Source organism: Schistosoma haematobium, chromosome 1, assembly GCF_000699445.3.
Source record: "Schistosoma haematobium chromosome 1, whole genome shotgun sequence".
NCBI lineage: Eukaryota > Metazoa > Platyhelminthes > Trematoda > Strigeidida > Schistosomatidae > Schistosoma > Schistosoma haematobium.
This window is the reverse complement of record NC_067196.1, coordinates 78,793,222-78,814,304: the sequence shown is the minus strand read 5'-3', so window position 1 is coordinate 78,814,304 and position 21,083 is coordinate 78,793,222. Positions and strand designations below refer to the sequence as shown.

Sequence of the window (21,083 nt, the reverse complement as noted above, 5' to 3'; positions counted from 1 at the left end):
TATCTAATATTTTTTGCGCTGATCGATCATGTTCGGAGTGTAGCAGCTAGCGTATTGGTTTCAACTGTGTGATAGAATTTATTAATATTGAACACTTTAGAGAGGTAGTGAACAGAACACGGGTGGGGACAATCGAATGTATTTGATACAAAATTACAGGACTTGTTAATAAAATCTAACAATCAAATGGTAAATACGTAATTTGCAAAATGTCCATCGATTGTCTCATAGTGACTCAGACTTCACTGTTCTTGCATTTTCATACAAATTGCATTCTGTTCCCATTCTTTACTGTTCGATCCACTTGTCTCTCTGCTGCCAGACATTTTGTTTCTGACTTAACATTATATACTCCTTATGTCGATATAAGTAGCACACACAACAAGATTAGTAAGAATCCGTGTTACTGGTTTTTGCCTCCATCATCGAGCTTGGCGAATTCGGGATATAAATGTACTTTTGTTGTCTGTACTAATAATAGTTTGCTTTGGATCCCATCTCAAGGTTTGCTGAAGTATCCTTCGTACATCACCTTATTAAAATTCGATCAATTAAAGCTGATAGCATTGTCGTAAAGCTATTAAAATTTGATTACAGATTGATTGGCTTATATGGAATTTGGCTGTATTTTTTGCAAAATAAATTAATATATTCAAAAACAATATATGTCAAGCAACGGGCAAGTGTTTGTCTGATAAAATGATAGTTATTCTTTAAAAAGTATTTCAGTGTTTTTTTAATCAGTCAGTCAGTCAGCTTCAACGTAGGACCAGGCACATATATGCATCGGTCCAAGTTTCCATACCTCATTAGCACAACAAGATGAACACTGGATTCATAGAAGTAGTTAATTCAATGGTGGTAATGTATAAAAGAAAGGTTACATATAAGGACATAGTACATGAAGAAAAAATTAGTCCGTAGAAATAAATATATGAAGCGATTTTAATCTCATAGTATTTTTTAATCAGTCGCAACATGGAACCTGGTACGTATGTACATCGTCAGACGCCAGGCCATCAGGACCGATGAAGCTCCTAAGATAAGTGAGGCGGTTGATATGTCCAACTGTTTCACTCCCTATCATTAATTCAAGTGATTACACAAGCCAATCCTGAATTAACATTTTACATTTGGATGGAGAAAACCACATCCCAAATATGGTTGCGTTGTTGCTTAAGGTGGTCAAAAGACAGCATTTTGTTAGCGTCTTTACCAGAAAGAATTATACGATCTGAGTATTCTAAGTCAACAAGTAAATCTCCTGGTAGAAGGAGGAATTCTGAAATTGTTATTTCTAGAAGCAAATAAATAAAAATGAGGAGAGCGGACAACCGTAGTGAGCACCACTGAAAGTAACCAATCCCAATGACAGTTCAGTATAAGCTCTGACCCGAAAGATAGTGTTGGAGTAAAAAGCCTGCACGAGGTTACTGTAATTTTTTGGGACACCTTTCAATGACCTACATTGCCCCAGAACTTCACGATCAATGAAGTCGGATGCTTCATTAAGTTCAAGGAATACAACAACAGTTGGAAGTCAAAAATTATGTCTCTGTTCCAGAAACCCACTGATTTTCCCTAACCTTTAGGTTTAAATCACTAGTAGATATCACTGCTGTTTCCATAACTTTCTAGATTTCATGTAAAGCCACCTCGGGGTGGTTATCATATTCACGGTTGACTAGCTCTATCTCTCGTTCCCGAAATATATTCTTAGCGTTTTCATCATTAAGTTGGACTCTAAGGGGTTTTCTTTCTGTGGCTCTTTTACGTCCAGTGAGACTCAGGAAAATATGTGCTCGAACTAGAACATGTTGTGAGCCTATGTTTAGAGAAAAGAGAAACATCATCTGACGTGACGAATCCCACAATCGACCGAAATAAACCACATCGTCATCAACCATCGTTAGAGAAACTCGTCAGAACTGTCGCTCATTGTAGAACCTATGTTTAGGCTCACATCGTGCTCTAGTTCGAGCACATATTTCCATGAGTTTCACTGAAATGAAATGATGGTAAATCAGTTGATGAGACTGTAAATCATCATCCGAGCTGCGAATCGATGGAAGCGTAGGCAATGACAACGAAAAGGCATCGGCATGTGTATATTTTCCCGATTTCTTACCATTCTGTTTCGTATGACAGCGCACAAACGACTGCCTATTAGGACACAATCTAACAGAACTTGTCCTGCTTTTGTATTTAATTCAAAACCTATACCAGCGAAGCCATGGGGAGTAGCAGCTGGGATCCAGGATACTCGAAGGGTAAATCGTGTCGGTTCCTTATACTGAGAAGGCGATGTCAAACGGATGACTATATGTGAATCCTGTATGTGCGTTTCGAAGACGCAAAATACATGGATGGCGCAAGATTCTGGAGTCATAGTTAAAGAAGCCTGTTTCCCTATTAAAAGCTACAACATGTAGTTTAGACAGTGGTTTCAGGAGACTAGAAATAACATTTCGTGAACTCAAATCACTGGTGTTGGTGGTGTGTGGTGATAAAGATATACGAGAGGGGTTAGTGGTGCGGATAGAGGAATTATCAAGAGGTGAGGGAGGAATTCGATCGTCAGCAAGATGATCTCGGGTGCTGATAGAGGTATGAGCGGGTTTTTACTTTCCTGTTTACCACACCGTGGAAGGATATTTCTTCTTGAGGGACCTGAAAAAACTGAATTGGTGGTGATTTTAGCGACCAATGGGTATGAACATAGGGCCCAAGGGACAATTGCTTGAGGCCGATCATGTGCGCCCTTTTTATGAGAAGTTCTTGATGTGTTACCTTCGCACTTTGAAAGACCTTAACGTCAGAGATGGAAATCTATGGGGTAAGGTGAGGTGTGATATTTTTACGGTTGAACCCTTCCTTCCGTTCTGAGGAGGCAGGACCACTGCAGATGCTGGTTGTCCGAGGGAAATACCTTACTGCTGTCCCACCACTCTACAGTCAGCAGTATACCTTCTCCAACCGACCTGCTTGGCATGAAAGGACCTAAAGAAACATGTGTTTCAGCGAATATAGCCCGGTTGAGTCATCACGATAGACAAACCTGGTCATCAAGTTAAGGTGGAAGCTACGATCAGGTCAATGACTCTTTAAATAACGATTAGTTCATATTGATAATTCGAATTGTAATTTTCAAATACTATTTTCGCCGTTAAATTGGTTTACTTAAACCATTCGTTTGCTGAGGCTTATACATTTGGCGTAGTGATGTATTAGACCTAGAAAAAAATACAACATTGCAACTCAACAACTGTTCTATCAAAAATATTTTCATTGCTGTAGTATAATGGCTACATTGTATTTATCTATTATCGATTCTCTGGTAGATTAACCTGAATTGTCATTTTTTAAATTATTTAACTGTTAGTTATAAAACGTGATTAGCAGCCATATGTTTAGTGATGTGATCACATGTTCATTCATAAAATTGTAGTTGTTTTATGGATGAAATAGTTTTTACTCTAAGGTTCCCTTGTGTCACAATTAATGAATACTTAGTTAATCTTGAGGATATAAGTATTTAGATGTTTCGTTGGGTGGCATAAAAAGTTAAAGACCTTGGAAGGATACTTCTTGAGAGATCTGAAAAGAAACTGGGTTAGTAGTGATCTTGACTACCTAGAAGCGTGACCTCAGAGCCCAAGGGACAACTGCTCAGGACCGATCAAACGCGGTCATTCTCCTAGTCGTCAGCTGTGCACTTTAAATGCTTTGCCGTTAGCGACGGAAATCTATGGCTTAAGATGAGGCGTGGTATTTTTAGAGCTGAACGTTTCTACCTCTTTCTTGGTTGGAAGAAGGCAGTGTCACTGAAGATGTCAGTTATCTAAAGTAAACATCGTAATAATTTCACACCTTAGTGTCCTCAGTAGAACATCTTCGTTTTTGGACTTTGAGTTTCTACTTTTAGTCTTACCGTTCTTCAACCAACCTGATTAGCATGGTAGAGCCAAAAAGGTATGGTAACTTGGACCAATGTATATGTGTGCCTGGCTCTACGTTGTAGCTGACTGACTGAGAGTTTAAAGAAATAGGTGTCTCAGCCAGTATAGCTGGAATGAGTCATGAAGATAGGAAATTTCGATCACCACAATAAGATAGCAGCTACGATTGGAATTATCAGTAACCATTATTTATGAATTGTAATTTCATAACCTAGTATATAAATTTGTTTGTGATTACTTGATGAAGTTATCAAATATCACTAAACTTAAGTTTTTTTTTTCAATATGGAGCAAATTTACATCGATCTATTCAACAAGTTTGTCCAGTGATAGACTTTTATCCGTTGTATTTAACTAAGTTTTGACTTTTATTTTTACTATCTACTTAACATGCTCACATTTTGTTCATGCACGAATTCGTTACAAACATCAAGGTTGAACAAATCAAAACTTTGTCTAGTTTCGTTAATGCTCAATTAAGCTTCTATCAGGATGCTGCTCGAATTTTATCCGATCTACATGGAGAACTTGAAGTGAGGTTAGTTCATTTTAGTATACTACTGAATGTTTTGGTGGCCCGAGATCCATTTTTGATCATACTACGAAGGAGTCATGAACATAAATCTTCTAATTAATTCCGTACATTCTACTTAGGCTACTCTGTTTGAGTGATGGCGGTAATTAAAAACCATGGATTAATTTCTTTCATGCGCTTGTTTACTCAAACAGACTTCAAGATGAGGAGCGAGTGGAGAAGGTAAGCGTGCCAACCTCAACTGACAGAGCGTGACTCACTATTTATACCCAAACAGAAAAATAAATACATGTGAATAATAGACTATATGATAGGTATACATATAGGCTCAAATAAACACAGTCAAGGTTAAAAGCGATTAGTTGATATTTTCAATGTATGTACGGCTAATGAACTAAGGAGAATAAATCAATTGTTCTGTTCAAAATCCAGAGTAACCCATTTAGGCGCGGCAGCGTTAGACGCATTAATTAATGACCAATGTCATGTTTACCTGAGTCCTTTTGTTATCATATATCATGCCACCTTGATATGATCTGCGGTGTTTATTTGTACACTTGTGTTGTAACATATTAAAATGAAGTCCCTGACAATTTCAGCATTAATAACAACCATGTATGTCTGTCAAGTGTATCGGTCGCAACATATTTACGTGACTGAAAATAAACTAAGTATCTCTCATTTATATAACTACAGGTCTACTATAACTTCTCAAGTGAAAGGAAATGAAAAAAATCACATTATAATACGTATAAAATGTGTTGTAACATTTGTATTTATAAATAATTCAACACAAATTATCGTGTCGATTGATTGTCTACCATGTTGGCGTTTGGGGATTCTAACTCATATATCAATATCATACTGAAGCATCGGTTTTTACCAAATTCAACATGTTTTATGTGTTACATTCCAACAACATCTATAACTTGTAGTTTGTTGATACTAGAAGGGTGCGAAAATAGTCGAAAGCGGGAAGAATATTCAACGTTGATGTTTAAATCAAAATCACATTGTTTTTAATCATGCATTCATAGCAAGATGTATTTTGAATGGGATGAAACATATTTTGACCGTGTTTTTATTTAGACAATGTTCTTTACTATCATATTCTTGCGTTATTTTTCTTAGTTCATTTCTCCGTAAAACTGGAAATTAACGATATGTGGTGTATTTCATGGTGTGTCTAAATACATAAGTCCTAGGTCTTGACACTTTTAACACCACCTGTTAGAAGTACCATTCAACCACGTAGTTATAAGTACTTGAGGTTTGACTGTAATCTTAGACTTTATTTAATCCTGAACATTGTAGTAAATACCCTTGTCATTCATCTAATTTAGATTAGTTATCAAGGTCCAAACAGACTCACTTGTTTTAGATCAATAACTAGTAACATTCTAAATTGATATTATATCTTCAGTGTTCTTGAAGCCTACCCCTGATCTATCGTTTCTACACATAATTGCTTGTTTGATGTGTGTAAACCATTATAGCAACGACAGTCGTTCATGATCACAAAATCACCAGTTTGTTTATCACTATTGTAAATTATTACATGCTTAAAATATCTCAATAAATATGTATCATCAATTTCTGATTACGTTAATAGGAAATATATTTTAGTTAGAAATATAGTGACGAAAGAACTTGTTCAATTAAGGGAATTCCTCTCACTTTTATAAAGAGCAATAATGCACGACGTGGAAACCCCTAGAATAACCGAACTACCGAAGCGAATATTTCAAGATCGTAACACTAATTGCTCCCTGACATGAACACGCTTTGAGATGTCAACGTCCCTAAAATGGCGTTGTCACCTTCGGAGACAATCAGGACCGGACTCAGAGAGTCCCCTGACATCCTTACCATGCAAGATCATATAACCGAGTCTCTCTAACCGGCGGGTTTTAGATGTAACCTCTTACAGACAGGCGTCGCAGATGGTTCATATTGGTGTAAGCTGTTCTGGTGTTCACCTTATCTACGTAAATCTTTTCACCACACTCAACACCAGTACTTACACAACTATTCAGATGCATGAATTTTTCAACTATCTCCAATGCGTCACTGCATATATATATATATATATATATATATATATATATATATATATATTGATTATTTGTGCTCATTAGTATTGTATACATCCTGCTTATCATACTTTCTTTGTTTTTCAGATTGCTGGATGCGTAAGTCTGTGTACTGCATTTCTGTCAGGATGATTTTTGTTTAAAAATATGGAAAAAAATGAACCAATTTGTTCATTAAAATCAATTTCTATTGTTACTATGGTTGATAAACTCGGATTTATTTTTGATATGGGAAAAAATGATCAACTGAGAACATACATTTTAATTGTATTTTTTAAATAAAGTTTTTGGCTCAGTGGAACGGGGATTAAACTTTAGAAACTCATTGAATACCTTAAATGTAATCGGATCCCCACACGACTGTAAAATTTCAAACAATCTCATATTGTGAATTAGAACAATATGGGAGTTATTCAAATTTATTTTATTATCCTACTGTATTCGTTCTAATTAAAATTTATTGGCAAGAATATAAAACTTAGACCGCCTAGAGCATAAATAAACTCACTTGAAAAGAAAACACTTTACATAAACATCGATTTTAAGGGCGATGGAGTTACAGACGTCCTAAAGAGGAGAATTTATGATTCTCTAAACAGAACGTTCTCCACAGCAACTTCGCGAATACTGTTCTTCAGCCGATCAATGATCTTAAGGATATATTATCTCATATGACCAACTCTTTGTCCATTTATAAACTTACTTGTTCATGTGGAGCCAGGTATATAGGTCGTTTATGATAAGTCTTGCGAATTGAACGCTATATTCGTTTCCTAAGCTATTCTGGAAACCCACAAGCTAGAACTACACAGCGACCTGAACACCAGAGAGAAGACGCAAGGTATGAGAGAAATACTTTACTACAAGGTTCATTTTTGTACATAAAACATGGGTATTTATAGATGTTAGCGTTTGTTAAATCAACATCGTATTTCGGCCAATCCGTTAACGACATATTATGCTACTGACCAATAATAGCACGCCACGTCGGAATTCTAGAATGCTCCATCGTGCTCTGATTGGCAAGGACTCTTCGGCTCCTTTTGGGCCTCTGGAGGCTCCGTTGAAGTTCTCCGAAAGTCGACTCAACACCTCCCCCGAATAAGATTTCTTTCTAGGATCTACTTGTAGTTTGACAACTGGGTTGCGGCGGCGTCCCATTATTCTTGACGTCTTCCTTGTCTGAGGCTTCTTTTCAGTGTTCTTGGGCTTGTGTGGCATTGGTATATCTAAGATTAACTCTAACGGAAAATTCGGCCGGTTTTTTCGAGTCTGCATCGTTCTTTTGTCCTTATGGATTTGATTTGTGTGTCGTATACACGTTCCGAAAGTTCCTCGGACTCTGTACAGAACTCTTCCCAATTTTTGTACAACTTCTCCCGGCTCCCATCGGTTCTTCTCGATGTAGGATTTAATGAAAACTTTGTCGCCAACATTAAAGTTCCGGATACATGGATTGTGACTGCGCCCATCCACTAATTTGGATGGCAACATGGCGCTGAAGACGGTTCGAATACGCCTTCCGAACATGGCTTCCGCAGGAGACTTGCCGTCTGGAACATTCGGGTTCGGGGTGGATCTGTAGGATGTTAAAAGTTTTGTGATTACCTGCCCAGTCGTCCCTTCGCCTCCCCCTTTCAGTAATGCTCGTTTAAAGGTGTCCACAAAGCGTTCTGCTTGTCCGTTTGATTGCGGATGATAGGGTGGAGGACGAAGATGAGTTATTCCGTTTGCTCTACAGAAATGCTTAAACGATTCTGCGGCGAAATGCGAGCCGTTATCCGTTACTAAGGTCTCTGGTACTCCGAAACAGCTAAACAGGGTAGACAACTTTTGGATTGTTTCTGATGTTGTACAGTTCGGCATGGTATATACTTCCGGCCATTTAGTAAATGCATCTACGATAATTAGAAACATTTTTCCTTGTATTGGACCAGCGAAATCTGCATGAGGTCTTACCCAGGGTCCTGCAGGCGTAGGCCAATACTGAGGTTCGCATTTCAAAGGATTTTTAGCGGCTTGACGGCCAATAAGCATAACTACGAGCCAACGATTTCATTTTATTGATTCCAGGATAGCCACTGTGAAACTGCTTGAGAACCCTGTGACGTAACAACTTCGGAATAACAATTCGATCACCGAACATAATACACGAGTCGACAACCATTAGTGAGTCCCGCCGATAAAAATATTGTAAAAGTTCTCCATCAAGGCGATTGTTCGGCCGTTTTGTCGAGAGATAGCATTTAACTGTGCTGTGGAATGATGTTGATTTAACAAACGCTAACATCTATAAATACCCATGTTTTATGTACAAAAATGAACCTTGTAGTAAAGTATTTCTCTCATACCTTGCGTCTTCTCTCTGGTGTTCAGGTCGCTGTGTAGTTCTAGCTTGTGGGTTTCCAGAATAGCTTAGGAAACGAATATAGCGTTCAATTCACATGACTTATCAGTTTGATACGTATTTTATCCAAAAGAATTCAGGAAAATTACTCGGCTTGGCTAAAAATGAGGTGGAGACAGCTCAGTAATTAACCACCTTGTGAACAAAGATCTTTCAATCAACGCGGGCTCTGGGTTCAAATTCATCTACAACTGAAGTAGAAAACTGCCGAAAGCAGTTATATTGTATCTTAACACTGCAGAAGCAATTACTATACAACTGGTAAAACCAGACTTATATATTTAAGAGAATTTGGTACAACCTCTTCTTTTGCCATGGTCTTAACACCTCATAATTTTCTTCATGCTTTTCTTCCGTCGCCACCATTTTCTCTTTCTATGTTCTCCATAGACGTTTTACCCGAAACTGATTTATTTCTGTTTCTGAAATCCTTCTGATTACAGTCCATCTCAATTTCAACATTTTATCTTATCACGCTAAGCCTTCTCTTCCCAATTATAATTTCCGTCTATCAATTAAGGGGCGAATGTACTGTGCAGCAGTTTGTTCTGTTCTACTTTACAACTGCGAAACGTGACCATAAAGAGTAGAAGATACTCGTAAGTTACTAGTATTTGATTACAGATGCCTTGGAAACATTGCTCGTATCTGATGGGATCACCGGGTAAGTAATAATGAGGTTAGACACAAACTATTAGGGAATGATGGTAAATCAGTTGATGAGATTGTAAATCTTCATCGAGTGAGATGGTCTGGCCACGTGTCACGTATGCCTGAACACCGTTTACCATGACGCACAATACTGACTAGTATTGGAGATGGCTGGAAGAAAGTTAGGGGTGACCAAACCAAAAGGTGGCATCAGTCATTGAAGTAACTTACTTTTGGTCTGAGCCATGTTAGAAGATGCGGACTACTTGCTAGTGATCTGAGTGACTATCGTAACCAATGGTTGGAGACTGTGGGTGACATGGCTCATAATCGACCATGATGGCGTCGGTGTATATACTCTCTGTCTTTCCTTAAACCATGAGACTAAAATTACTTTATACCTTTTTTTCTACGAACCGGTTCTTTGTTCCTGTATTATATCCTTATACACAATCTTTCTTTTATATATTACTATCATTGAAGTAAGTACTTGTATGAATTTGGTGTTGATGTTGTGCTAATGAGGTGTGGTAACGTGGTCAGATGTATATATGTACCTGATCCTACGTTATAGCTGACTGGCTGACTGATATCTTCTGTGTCCTATCCAGGTTACCGAACGGTTGTCTATGACGTGGTGGGTATACCTACTTTGTCTCATTCTAATCACCCTATTGAACTTCATTAAACATTGTATGTCACAACACTCTTCCCAAATCAGAATATATATATATAATTTCGATTTATCAACTCGTGCTGATTGTTTAATAATGAACCACTCCTCATATTAAGATCTAATCTTGGCCAAAAAGCGGATTTGTCAGGATTTTATCGTACTAGCACCATTGTGATTGGTATTGAACAGCTTAGTATCCTCGATCTGTTCATTTATTTTTTTTTTCATGTTATTTGTTTTTTACTATCTGTCCTCTTATTGTTGTTTTTCGAAATTTATTTACTCTCGGACCAATAGTAAACAATTAGACATAAATAATATAGTATTTGGCAATAACACATATTAGTTCAAGTTGCTATACTTTAATACATCATCAGGACAATCAGACGATATTTCAATAAAATCTACTGACCAATAATTGGCTATGGTTTTTGTTTTGTTGTTTTTAAACGCTTAGTAAAACTATAAATGTTCCACTCATCACAAAATTGTTTATTCTGATTTATGCAACAGTATAAAAATTAATGCACACATACTCTCCCTCTTATACCATTGAAAATCATTAATTTGATCATTTTAAATTCTTTGTTTATGATTCATTGTGAGAAAATTTCTTTCACTTATAAAATAGGAAAGTCTATCATTTTACACTTGATCATATTATTTACACACTTCATAAATTCTATTTCCAATATCTAATTCGTTATACTAAATTATTAGTTAGATTAGTGAATAACACATTTTACTGGAAACGTTCGTCTGTATATGTGAATGATTGTTTGTTCGCTTACTTGCATTCTGTATTCTTTATGTGAAGTCATTAACTGTACTTGATTTAATACTTGAATGTATATAATTTTTTCACTATTTAATCTCTTCTACATATGTAGAAGAGATGGATGATGACTAGGCGTATAATTAAGGACGTGAGTTCCGTTCTATTCGAGGCTCGTCAGCTGGGTGTACCTGTTGATGTTCACTCTGGAACTCGGTATATATATATATTTTTTCATTAGTTAATTTTCATTTTATTATTTAGTGTTTGCTTTTCTTATGTATTATTCTAGTCGTTACATATTTTTGTATCCTTTTACATTTAGTTACATTAATTATAAGAAAACTTCCTCCTTAATTGACTAGTAGATTACTTACATACATTGCTTTACTGGCTTATTTTTTATATCACCGTGTAAAGCTAATTTACCAGCTTATGTCAATAATTGTCGCTGTAACCTTATCCTGTATTGTCACGTGTACAAAATATGTAACAATTCTTGTTAGTAATTTTACTATTCATTACTGCTTTTCGCATATTTTATTTTATCTTGACTGGTTTTTAGTCGTTATAATAGGCTAATTAGGAGGAAATTGGCATGTAATGAAGTGATGAATCGGTCAATAAAGTTGAAAAATCCATAAATGATCTAAAACTACGCAGACTGGCAGACAAGTCCTGAATGGTTAAATTACGAGAGCTTTAAGCATGGTGATCTCTAGTTTTAGCTGTCTGATTGACTGAGGTATTAGCCAGGATCTAGGAACTGAACGGAATCACACCTAACTACTCTCGATCTCTGATCGTACCAAGCTTTAAGAAGGGATAAAAACCCTCTTTTAGTAATCAAACTGAATCAGTTTGACTTATATAGTGTTTAAAATATTAGCTTCAATAATCATCCAACACTTAACTAGGGCTCGTGAAGAGCGAACTCGGGAAAACTAGGCTGATTTCACACCTCGATTCGAATATGTAGACCAAATATTCACCTTTCGTCGGTTTATGAAACATAGACATACCTACTCCCTCTCAACCATAAATGTATTTCTCGACCTTAAGGCTGCATTCGATTCTGATGATAGTGCATACGAAAGAAGCACAGTAACCTTTCGTAAAGCCATTGTGAATTGAACTGAACCATGGTAATAGGTTTAGATCACCTGATTTGAATCCCCTTGATTATTATAACCAGTAACTAGAGACTTTGGGTAATACGGCTCAGAATCGTTCTCATTGCCACAGGTTCATTCACTTTTCATCTCCTTTTAAACCTTGAGTCCTGAAATCTTATACCTTTTTTTACTTGTACTGCACCTAATCTTTTCTAATACTGCTGATATTGTTGCTAATTTTGCCTCTTTGTGATTTGTCTTGATAACTTTATCTCGCTGTACTAATGTGGTTTGACAACTTGAAGCGATACACATATATGCCCTGTTTTACGTTGGACATGACTGGCAATAACTTTGTACAGGCTCTCTGTTCGAGAACTACTGGTGGGGTTTGAATAGACTCTGTTTTCAAACTTATGTTTTCTTTCATATGTTTAAAATCACCTTTCATTAACTTCAACAATTAATTCTGTTTTCATTTTAACATCCTTACTCTTGTTTTCACATATTCGTTTCGCTCTAGACTGAGGGACTCTTCAAGAACATGTTAAACATACCAAATATTTAACAAATTATGTAATTCAAAGTGATTTCGTCAAGTGGTGTTTAAAAATTCTGAAGTGCTTTTTCTCCACTCAGTTTTTTCACAAGTTTACTTTTAATGGTAACATTTTCTTGATGACGGTTCAGGTGATGATATTTTGTCTTCACATTCTTCTATCTATATGTGAATTATGTAGATAAATTGATCCTATTCGATGGAGATGCACCGATTTAGATCATTTGATATTTTACATATTTCATAAATGTAAATTTTCTTTGGCTGTTTCGTTCAACATAACAACCACATAATGTGTGTATTCATTGTTACTTTTTAGCTATTTTTTTCTCCAAGCACTGATTTTTAAAGCAATAATTTTTTTTATGGCCGACCCAAAATTATTGTGTATTATAAGATAAAAGATCGAAAAGATTTTCACTCATACCTCTAACAGCACTAAGGACCTACTAACTATGCAAATTTAATTTTAATCCAATATTTGGTCACCTAGATATGGTTTCTATATTTGTTTTCTTTAAACATTTGTTTAACCACATAAACATTGGTACAAATGGGCACCAAAATGTGCATGCGTCACACAAAGTAGTTATCATTAAATTTATTTGTGGGTTGAGATACTGTTTGTGTGTGTAAACTGGCATAGGTGGTTTTTTCTGTGGAGCTACTCCCTGAGCCTTTGACTTAGAGATCCAATCCATAAGGCAATGGAGTAACGTTGACAGATGCAGTCCCATGGTAGTCTGTGACCAAGAATATTTAAAGCAATTATTATTATCCTTGTCTCCTCTTGCCCCCATTCCCAGTCTAGCTGACCTTTTATTTTTATATATAAATGTTCTTAACATGTATATGTGTGATCAAATTGTTCGAAATGTATTGCGCTAATATATCACATAGTTCTGATAATCTTCGTCTTCTTATTACATTATCAAGACCAAGAATATGTTCATACGCCATTGGCTCCCCTTGGATTGTGGAGCCCATGTGCACCATGATTTGGAATGAGCTTTTTCCAACTCCGGGTGGAATTTTCGTACCTACCAACCTGGTTTAAGCACCGGATATCCGCTTTTCGTCCTCTCGATCTCGTAAACACCCCCGTCCTGTGAAGGCAGTAAGTTGGACTTATGCTTGGTTATATGAGGGCATTTCGAGAAGGAGAGTGGATTACTCACCCTTGGTTGTACCAGAGCATTTGAGTGGCTTTTCGATGCTATCACATATAGTGTTTTATAAACAGTTGATTGTACTTATTTTCGACACTATTAATTATAGAACTAATTTATTTAATTATTACAATTGCTTACAATCTGTAAATTGTTTGGAATTAGATTAGCATAAAATTAATATTTATAGTGTAATGACTATGAGTAAACTACTGAGTGAATATGTCTAATTTGCTGACAGAATGATGTTGATATTTAGAGCATATTAGTATCTTCAGCTACTCATCTTGTTCTTCAGTAGTATTTTTTTGAAGAAGAAATATAATTATAAATAGATTAAAAGGAAAATGTTTTACCTTGGAATAGAATTTTTCCAAATCGATAATTTACTATATTACAGTACTGGTGATTTTCCGGTGTCCAGCTCTTATTTATTTACCAATTCTTAAATATATCATTAGTGTACTACAGATGTGTTTCATTGTTTCGTCTTTTTTAGGTGTGATCATGCAAGACGACAAACTCCATATCCTGTTAGTTCAAATGATGCTTTACCAGATATACCGTCATTATGTCACGAGTCTACAAATTTCCAAATAAAGCCAAAATACGATGGTATGTTTTTGTTTGATTACCACACTTGTTTACGTAATATTCTATATCATGTGGTTGAAGGTAGATAATAGAAAACGCTGGACATAGGTTTTGAGCTAGTTGGCACTTGTTAGTATGGCATACCTATAATCTTAAGAAAACTGATCCTCGTTGTGAGGTTCGAACCCGTATCACTTAGTTTTACAGTCTGTAACATTAACACTAAACTACTCAACCTTCAACTGACCTCGTTTACGTTGAGTTTTAGGAGTTAGCTATCATGTCATTGAATATACCACTGGTAAACTAGGTTACTTTCTAAATAAAATGCAAACAACTCTAAAAATGTCGCTCTCTTTTGAAGAACTCATTGTTTTCCTTAGAATGTATAATACGTGATTAGTTCATTTTCAGCTAACTAGGTTATCTTAATTTTTTTCATCGTTTATCTCTTTCTTTCCTCCCCTTCCCATGTAACTTAATATAGATCATTCAAAAAGAACACCTCAATGTGTTGCTTTGTATAATTTCACTGCTGAAAGTCCTTTTGAATTATCTTTTTGTAAGGGCGAATCGATCAACTTAATTGAACAGGTATAACTTTTAAATGTTATCTTCTTATTTCATTTATGTAATTAACTAGTTTCTTTTTTTAATAAAATGTCATTCTGTTATACCTTAATATTTATTTGTGCGCTTAACACGTGTAAGTAATGATTTTCTCGTGGTGGTATTCTCGTTACTCTGAGGATTAGATTTGATGGTCCAAGCATTTGACTTCGAATCACTGGTTTCAGGTATACAACTGTTCATTTTCACTATATGAATGTTTATTCATTAAGATGATAATCTAAGAACTTGTGTTTTGTTACTGAGTTAAATGTATTTATTTGTGTAATAGTTTTCAAACGTACAACTCTTTCTTATACGTTAATTAAGATCTCTAGTCCAATTCGTGTGGTTTCTTGAATCTGTACTCTATTTGATTAACATCCTGTGTTCGTATACCAGTCTGATGTTGGCGAAATTGATTTGATATTAATGTGTAGAGCATAATATTTGTTGATGTCAGTATTTAAACAGATATCTTGCTGATTGGTGAATTTCACCAATCGGTTTCTGTGTGAACTCTGATGTGAAAAAGTTCCCTCTCCTATTTTCTTTGGAAGTTTTCTATAGAGGTTGGAAGCTCAGTTGATTTTTTCCAGCTAAATTAGATAAGCTGACTATAGATTCCCTGTCAGTAATTTAATCCGACAAGTAAGTTACTCATTTAAACCTCAAGGTCAAACTACGAAATCTGTCTAAAACCACAGCACTGTATATTTGTGTACAGACAGTTGACAAACACTATCTGATTATGTCAATGAAACAAATAAAATTCAAATGGTTATCATATACAAAATAATCAAAAGTCGGAGAGATCGATTCAATGTATTGCAGTGAAAGGAATAAAAGCTGCTTTTAATAAAATATTCTAGATGTAAGAATAATCATAAATTGCGTCATATTACGGAATACATAGTATAGTACAAAGCATAAAGTAAACATCGGAAACAATGTTTAGAAATAACATACAGATCGACCGGTAATAGTACATTTCACTTCATTTCAATAATTAATTAACTGCTAGACCTAAGTCTTGGTATCACCTTATACTCTACCGTAACTTTGTCTTCAACTGTTCTTCATTATGTTTGTTCATTTCTTCTTTTTACAAAAAAAACCTAGATTGATGACAACTGGTATTTGGGTGAGCTAAATGGACAAGAAGGTCATTTCCCAACAAATTTCGTCCGTGTAACTTGTCCTTTACCATGAAATTCGTTTTTTTTTCTAATGCAGTTGATCTTTTAATTCCTTCGTGATGAAGTCTTATTTCCAGTTTATGCCTCATCTCACCTTCCTCCATGCTATTACTGTTAGCATGCTCTGTTTTTTTTATAGATTTTCTCTCTACTTATGGTTCGTTAATGAGTATACACTTAAAAATACACATACAAATACACTAGATGATGTATTTATCTAGTTTCCATTAGAATTACGACAATAATTTCAAAGTTTCTACCAATAGAGTAATTATTCAACTCCTTGCTCTATTCTTATGTCTTCCATCTAATTTAATTGTGCCTGAAACATTATCATCATTAAGTGCTATTGTATTTTATAAATAACCGTTTATCTATTCTTTATCTCGTTAGTTATTATGTAAAATTGTTCTTTTTGTTGTTGTTGTTTTGGAACATTTTAATAAAGATAAACATTTCATTCTTTCTTTGTCAAAACCTTTATTTTGTTATTGATTATATTCTCTCTTTTTAGAATCGTTTATGTAATGCCAAAATCTTCATTTTGCTCATTGCTCATTTACTTTTTTAGCGAATTGTTTAGTTTCTACGAATGATGCCTTTACTATGTGTATTTAATATTTTCTTTTATTGAAGTCAGCTGGTGTTACTGATTTATTATTATTATTATTATTATTTATTATGACTGGTTACATAAACCACTACCAATATGTTTTGTTATTCAGTTTATAGATGTTGAATGTCTTAATGATAAGGGGAACAATATTATTGATTTCTTCAATGGCTTTGATTCTTCTAACAAATTTAGCCACTATGACATCATTATGTAGTATGTACATATATATATATATATATATATATATATATATATATATATATATATATATATATATATATGTATATGTATATGTCCGAAGACGAAGATATATCATGTGACACAATTAGTTGTTACTTTTAGATAGATAATAAAAATTGTGTATTAATGTTATGTAATACAAAAATTGTGACAACATAATACCATTTAATAGCTTATTTACTTACTCCTGTTATTCCTCGTGAAGCAGCGTAGGTAGGCTGCCCACCAACATTCTATATCTAACTCTGTCCTGGATAATCCTTTCTACTTGTTTCCAGTTGCTATTCATCTTTTTGGTGTTTGCTTCCTATTCCCGACACAGTGCGTTCTTTGGTATTACTCTTTTCTATTTCCTTTCATAATTTCAAGTTAGCGCTTGCTTTACGATGCAATTTTATAATTTCCTCAATGTTTAAGGCTAAAAGAATGCTTGCGATCTTATCATGGCTCCAGAGGTCGACTACTATGGAGTCACATGGATAAGTTCCTGTATCGTATGCATTACGATTTCAGAACTGCAGTGCCTTTTTCTAACCTTGAAGAGTTTTCAAATCATGTTTAAAAAGTGTCTACACTCCTTTTTTTGGTTTTGTATAATATATTCTTACTCTATACCGACTTTTTTCTGATTATTTGAAATTTCTAAAGGTCACTTAAGATTCGTTCAAATGGTCGTCCATTAATTGTAGTCTCGCCTAACCGTCATATATATTTCGCTAATACAACTAAAATAACCATTACACCTATTTCAAAATGTAGTTTACTCAAAGAATTCGATTATTTTAAGTGGTTTAAGGAACAAGAACCGATGGAAATAGGTTTCGTGTTAATTGACACTTATCAACAAAGCATACCTATAAGCTTGTTAAAGGTGGTGCTTTATAGGATATGAACTCATGTCAACTAACTTCACATCTAGGGCGTTACCATTAAGCTATCTGGGTCGCGACTGACTTGATCATTGAATTCAATTCTCACTAGTGAACCAGAAAATCATCACAATATTGAATGATGAGTGATTTTTAGAATTTGATTATCTACCATTTTTTGTACACACTTATCATCAAAATAAGGAAAACACTTTAACCATTATCTTCGAAGACATTATCCAACCTTTCAGATTACTACTTCAGATCTTATTACATTCATGGTTGTTGTCTTGTATTAACTTCAGTCATCAACATTTTTATTACTCACATATTAGACCATCAATAAACTTTTCATTGGCTGTTTTTACTGATAGTGAAATCAATAAAATCTCTATGTTCTTTGATAAATTATGCAAAATGATCTCATTCTGTATGTGTATAAAACAAAGAATATAAATGAATGAGTTAATAAAAACAATTGAAAAATGAACAGAAACTCATCATTTTACATGGATACAAGTGAAGAAAAAAAAGGGAATTGAATTTATTTTTACCACACACACACAAAAAGAAATCTAAATAAAATGTCATTCATTTGATCATGGTAACTAAACTAGAATTAACCAAATTTAAAATTCTTGAAATATCAACTGATTTTTTTAAAGTTATTTATAGATTTTTCAATTCTTTGGATATTTATTTGAGTGAGCTTTTTTGAGAAACTATGGATAAAACTTACATTTCTGTTATGACATATTTCATAATTATCAGTAAGACTGTATTTTATATTACTAATAAGTTAGATTTTATTAAATATTGATTTCACAAGTTGAAATCATGAGTCAACTGAAGCTAGACCACCATGGAAAACCTGGAACCACTGGACGGACGTTTCGTTCTAGTATGGGACTCCTCAGCAGTGCGCATCCACGATCCCGCACCCCCACGGAATTCGAACTCAGGACCTACTGATCTAGCTTCAATTGACCCACGATTTCAACTTGTGAAATTTCTAAAAATCTCCACATAACCCATTCTGATAATAATCAACTGCTCACTATTGACTGACTTCAGGAGGTACTTTTGGAATTCTAGTGAGAAGCCGTTACCGGTGGAGTTCAACCAGGTCTGTTGTGAGATATCAGCTCACTAAAGACAATAGTGTACGGTGGCGCAACTTCGTGGATTGATTGAAGTTAGACATTAACACCGCTGGATGCCGGCCAGCTCAGTGGTCTAGTGCTTAAGTGCTCGTGCGTGAAACCAGTAAGTCCTGGGTTCGAATCCCGCGTGGTGCGGGATCGTGGATGCGCACTGCTGAGAAGTTTCGTACTAGGACGAAACGGCCGTCCAGTGCTTCCAGGTTTTCCATGGTGGTCTAGTTTCAATCAACTCATGATTTCAACTTGTTAAATTTCTAAAAATCTCCACAAAACCCATTCTGAAAATATTGATTTAATTAAAACTGATTGATAAAGGTTTGATTTTTTTATATACAAATTGATTATTGAAGAAAAAGAAAACAAATAGTCAGGTGAACATTGAAATAGGAAACTTATTCAAATGAATCAATGTAGTTAGAATTCTTCCTAATGAAAGAATGGAATTAGGATATCATAGAATAGTGTTATTGCATATTATATGGTTGGGTACAATATCGAGTGTTTCATATGACTTTTATAAATATAAATTATTAATTGTCAGAAAACTTACGACTGTTAATCCTCGTGGAGGAGAGTAAACCACCCAAAAGTAGTCTCCATCCAAATCTGTCATGGACGATCCTTTTTAGTTGCTATTCATCTTTTTGATGTTTGCTTCTAATTCCCGATGCAGTGGGTTCTTTAGTATCCCTCTTCTCCATTTCCTTTCGTAATTCTTGGCCAGGATTTTCATCGTGATGCAGTTTGGTGATTTCCGTAATGTATGTTCTATCCACTCCCAACATCTTTTATTAATTTCATTTTAAGCCGGAAGCTCGTTTGTCCTCTCCTATAGTAGGGTGTTGCTGATGGAATCCGGTCAACAGACATTCAGTATCTTACGTAGGCAATTGTTTATAAATAATTGTACCATTTCGATAATGGTTCTCGAAGTTTCAACTCTATACAGTAGAACTGTCTTGACGTTCGTATTGGAGATTGTCACTTTGATATTGGTTGAAATTTGTTTTGAGTTCCATATGTTCTTCAATTGTATGAATGTTGTTGTTGCTTTGCCAGTCATCTGCTTGACGTCTACATCAGATCCTCCTTGTTCATCGATGATGATGGCCAGTGAGGTAGGTGGAAGTTTTCATCTGTTGCAGTGTTTCTCCACCAAATGAGATCTGTTTGGTTAGTTTTCTCCGTGTTATATTTAAGGATGTTGATTTTTCGCTTGTGTATATTGAGGCCTACTAATTCACAGGCTTCCTTTACATTGTTTGTTTCGATCTGCATTTGTTCGTGTGTATGGGATAGAAGGGCTGGGAGATCTGTGAAGTCCAAATCATCCAGTTGATTCCGAGTTGTCGATTGTATTCCGTGATTCCCATTAGATGTTGAGGTCTTCGTAATCCAGTCAACCACCAGAAAAAAGAGAAAGTTGAGAGAGGGAGTGAGAGAAATCAGCCTTGTTTGACTCTGGTCCTCGCTTGGAACTTGTCTGTCAGCTGTCCTCTATACACGGAATTGAAGTGTAATCCGTCGTATGAATTCCATATGATATTAACGATTTTTTCAGCTACTCACTTCATAGTGTCAAGGAAGTTTTCATAAACTCCTCATATTTATAATGTCGAATGGTTTCTCATAGTCAATAAATTTGATGCATAGTGACGAGTTCCATTTGATTGATTGTTCAACGTTGAACCGTAATTTCACAGTTTGGTCTGTGCACGATCGGTTCTTACGGAATGCGGTCTGTTGAACTTGAATTTGAGCGTCTACTGAGTCCTTCCTCCGGTTGAGCAACATTGTTGAAAAATTTTCCTGGTGCTGATAGTAGTGTTATGCCTCTGTAGTTGTCACATTTGC

The 21,083-nt window shown here is 35.3% G+C and overlaps 1 protein-coding gene across 3 annotated transcripts in view; it reads left to right on the top strand.

Annotated features, from left to right (window-relative positions):
* The window catches only part of SH3GL1_1 (Endophilin-A2), a 29,411-nt gene extending 11,597 nt beyond the window's left edge, over positions 1-17,814 (top strand). The window contains exons 7-10 of one of the 3 annotated variants that reach the window (XM_051209771.1): positions 4,394-4,497; positions 14,439-14,554; positions 15,021-15,127; positions 16,265-17,814. In XM_051209771.1, coding sequence (XP_051075229.1) covers positions 4,394-4,497; positions 14,439-14,554; positions 15,021-15,127; positions 16,265-16,354 — 417 coding nt within the window. In that variant the 3' untranslated portion in view covers positions 16,355-17,814. Of the gene's footprint in view, positions 1-4,393; positions 4,498-6,674; positions 14,555-15,020; positions 15,128-16,264 lie in introns of all 3 variants that reach the window. The other 2 variants (XM_051209772.1, XM_051209770.1) reach the window with 2 other exon arrangements.
* The last annotated feature ends 3,269 nt before the right edge of the window (positions 17,815-21,083 follow it).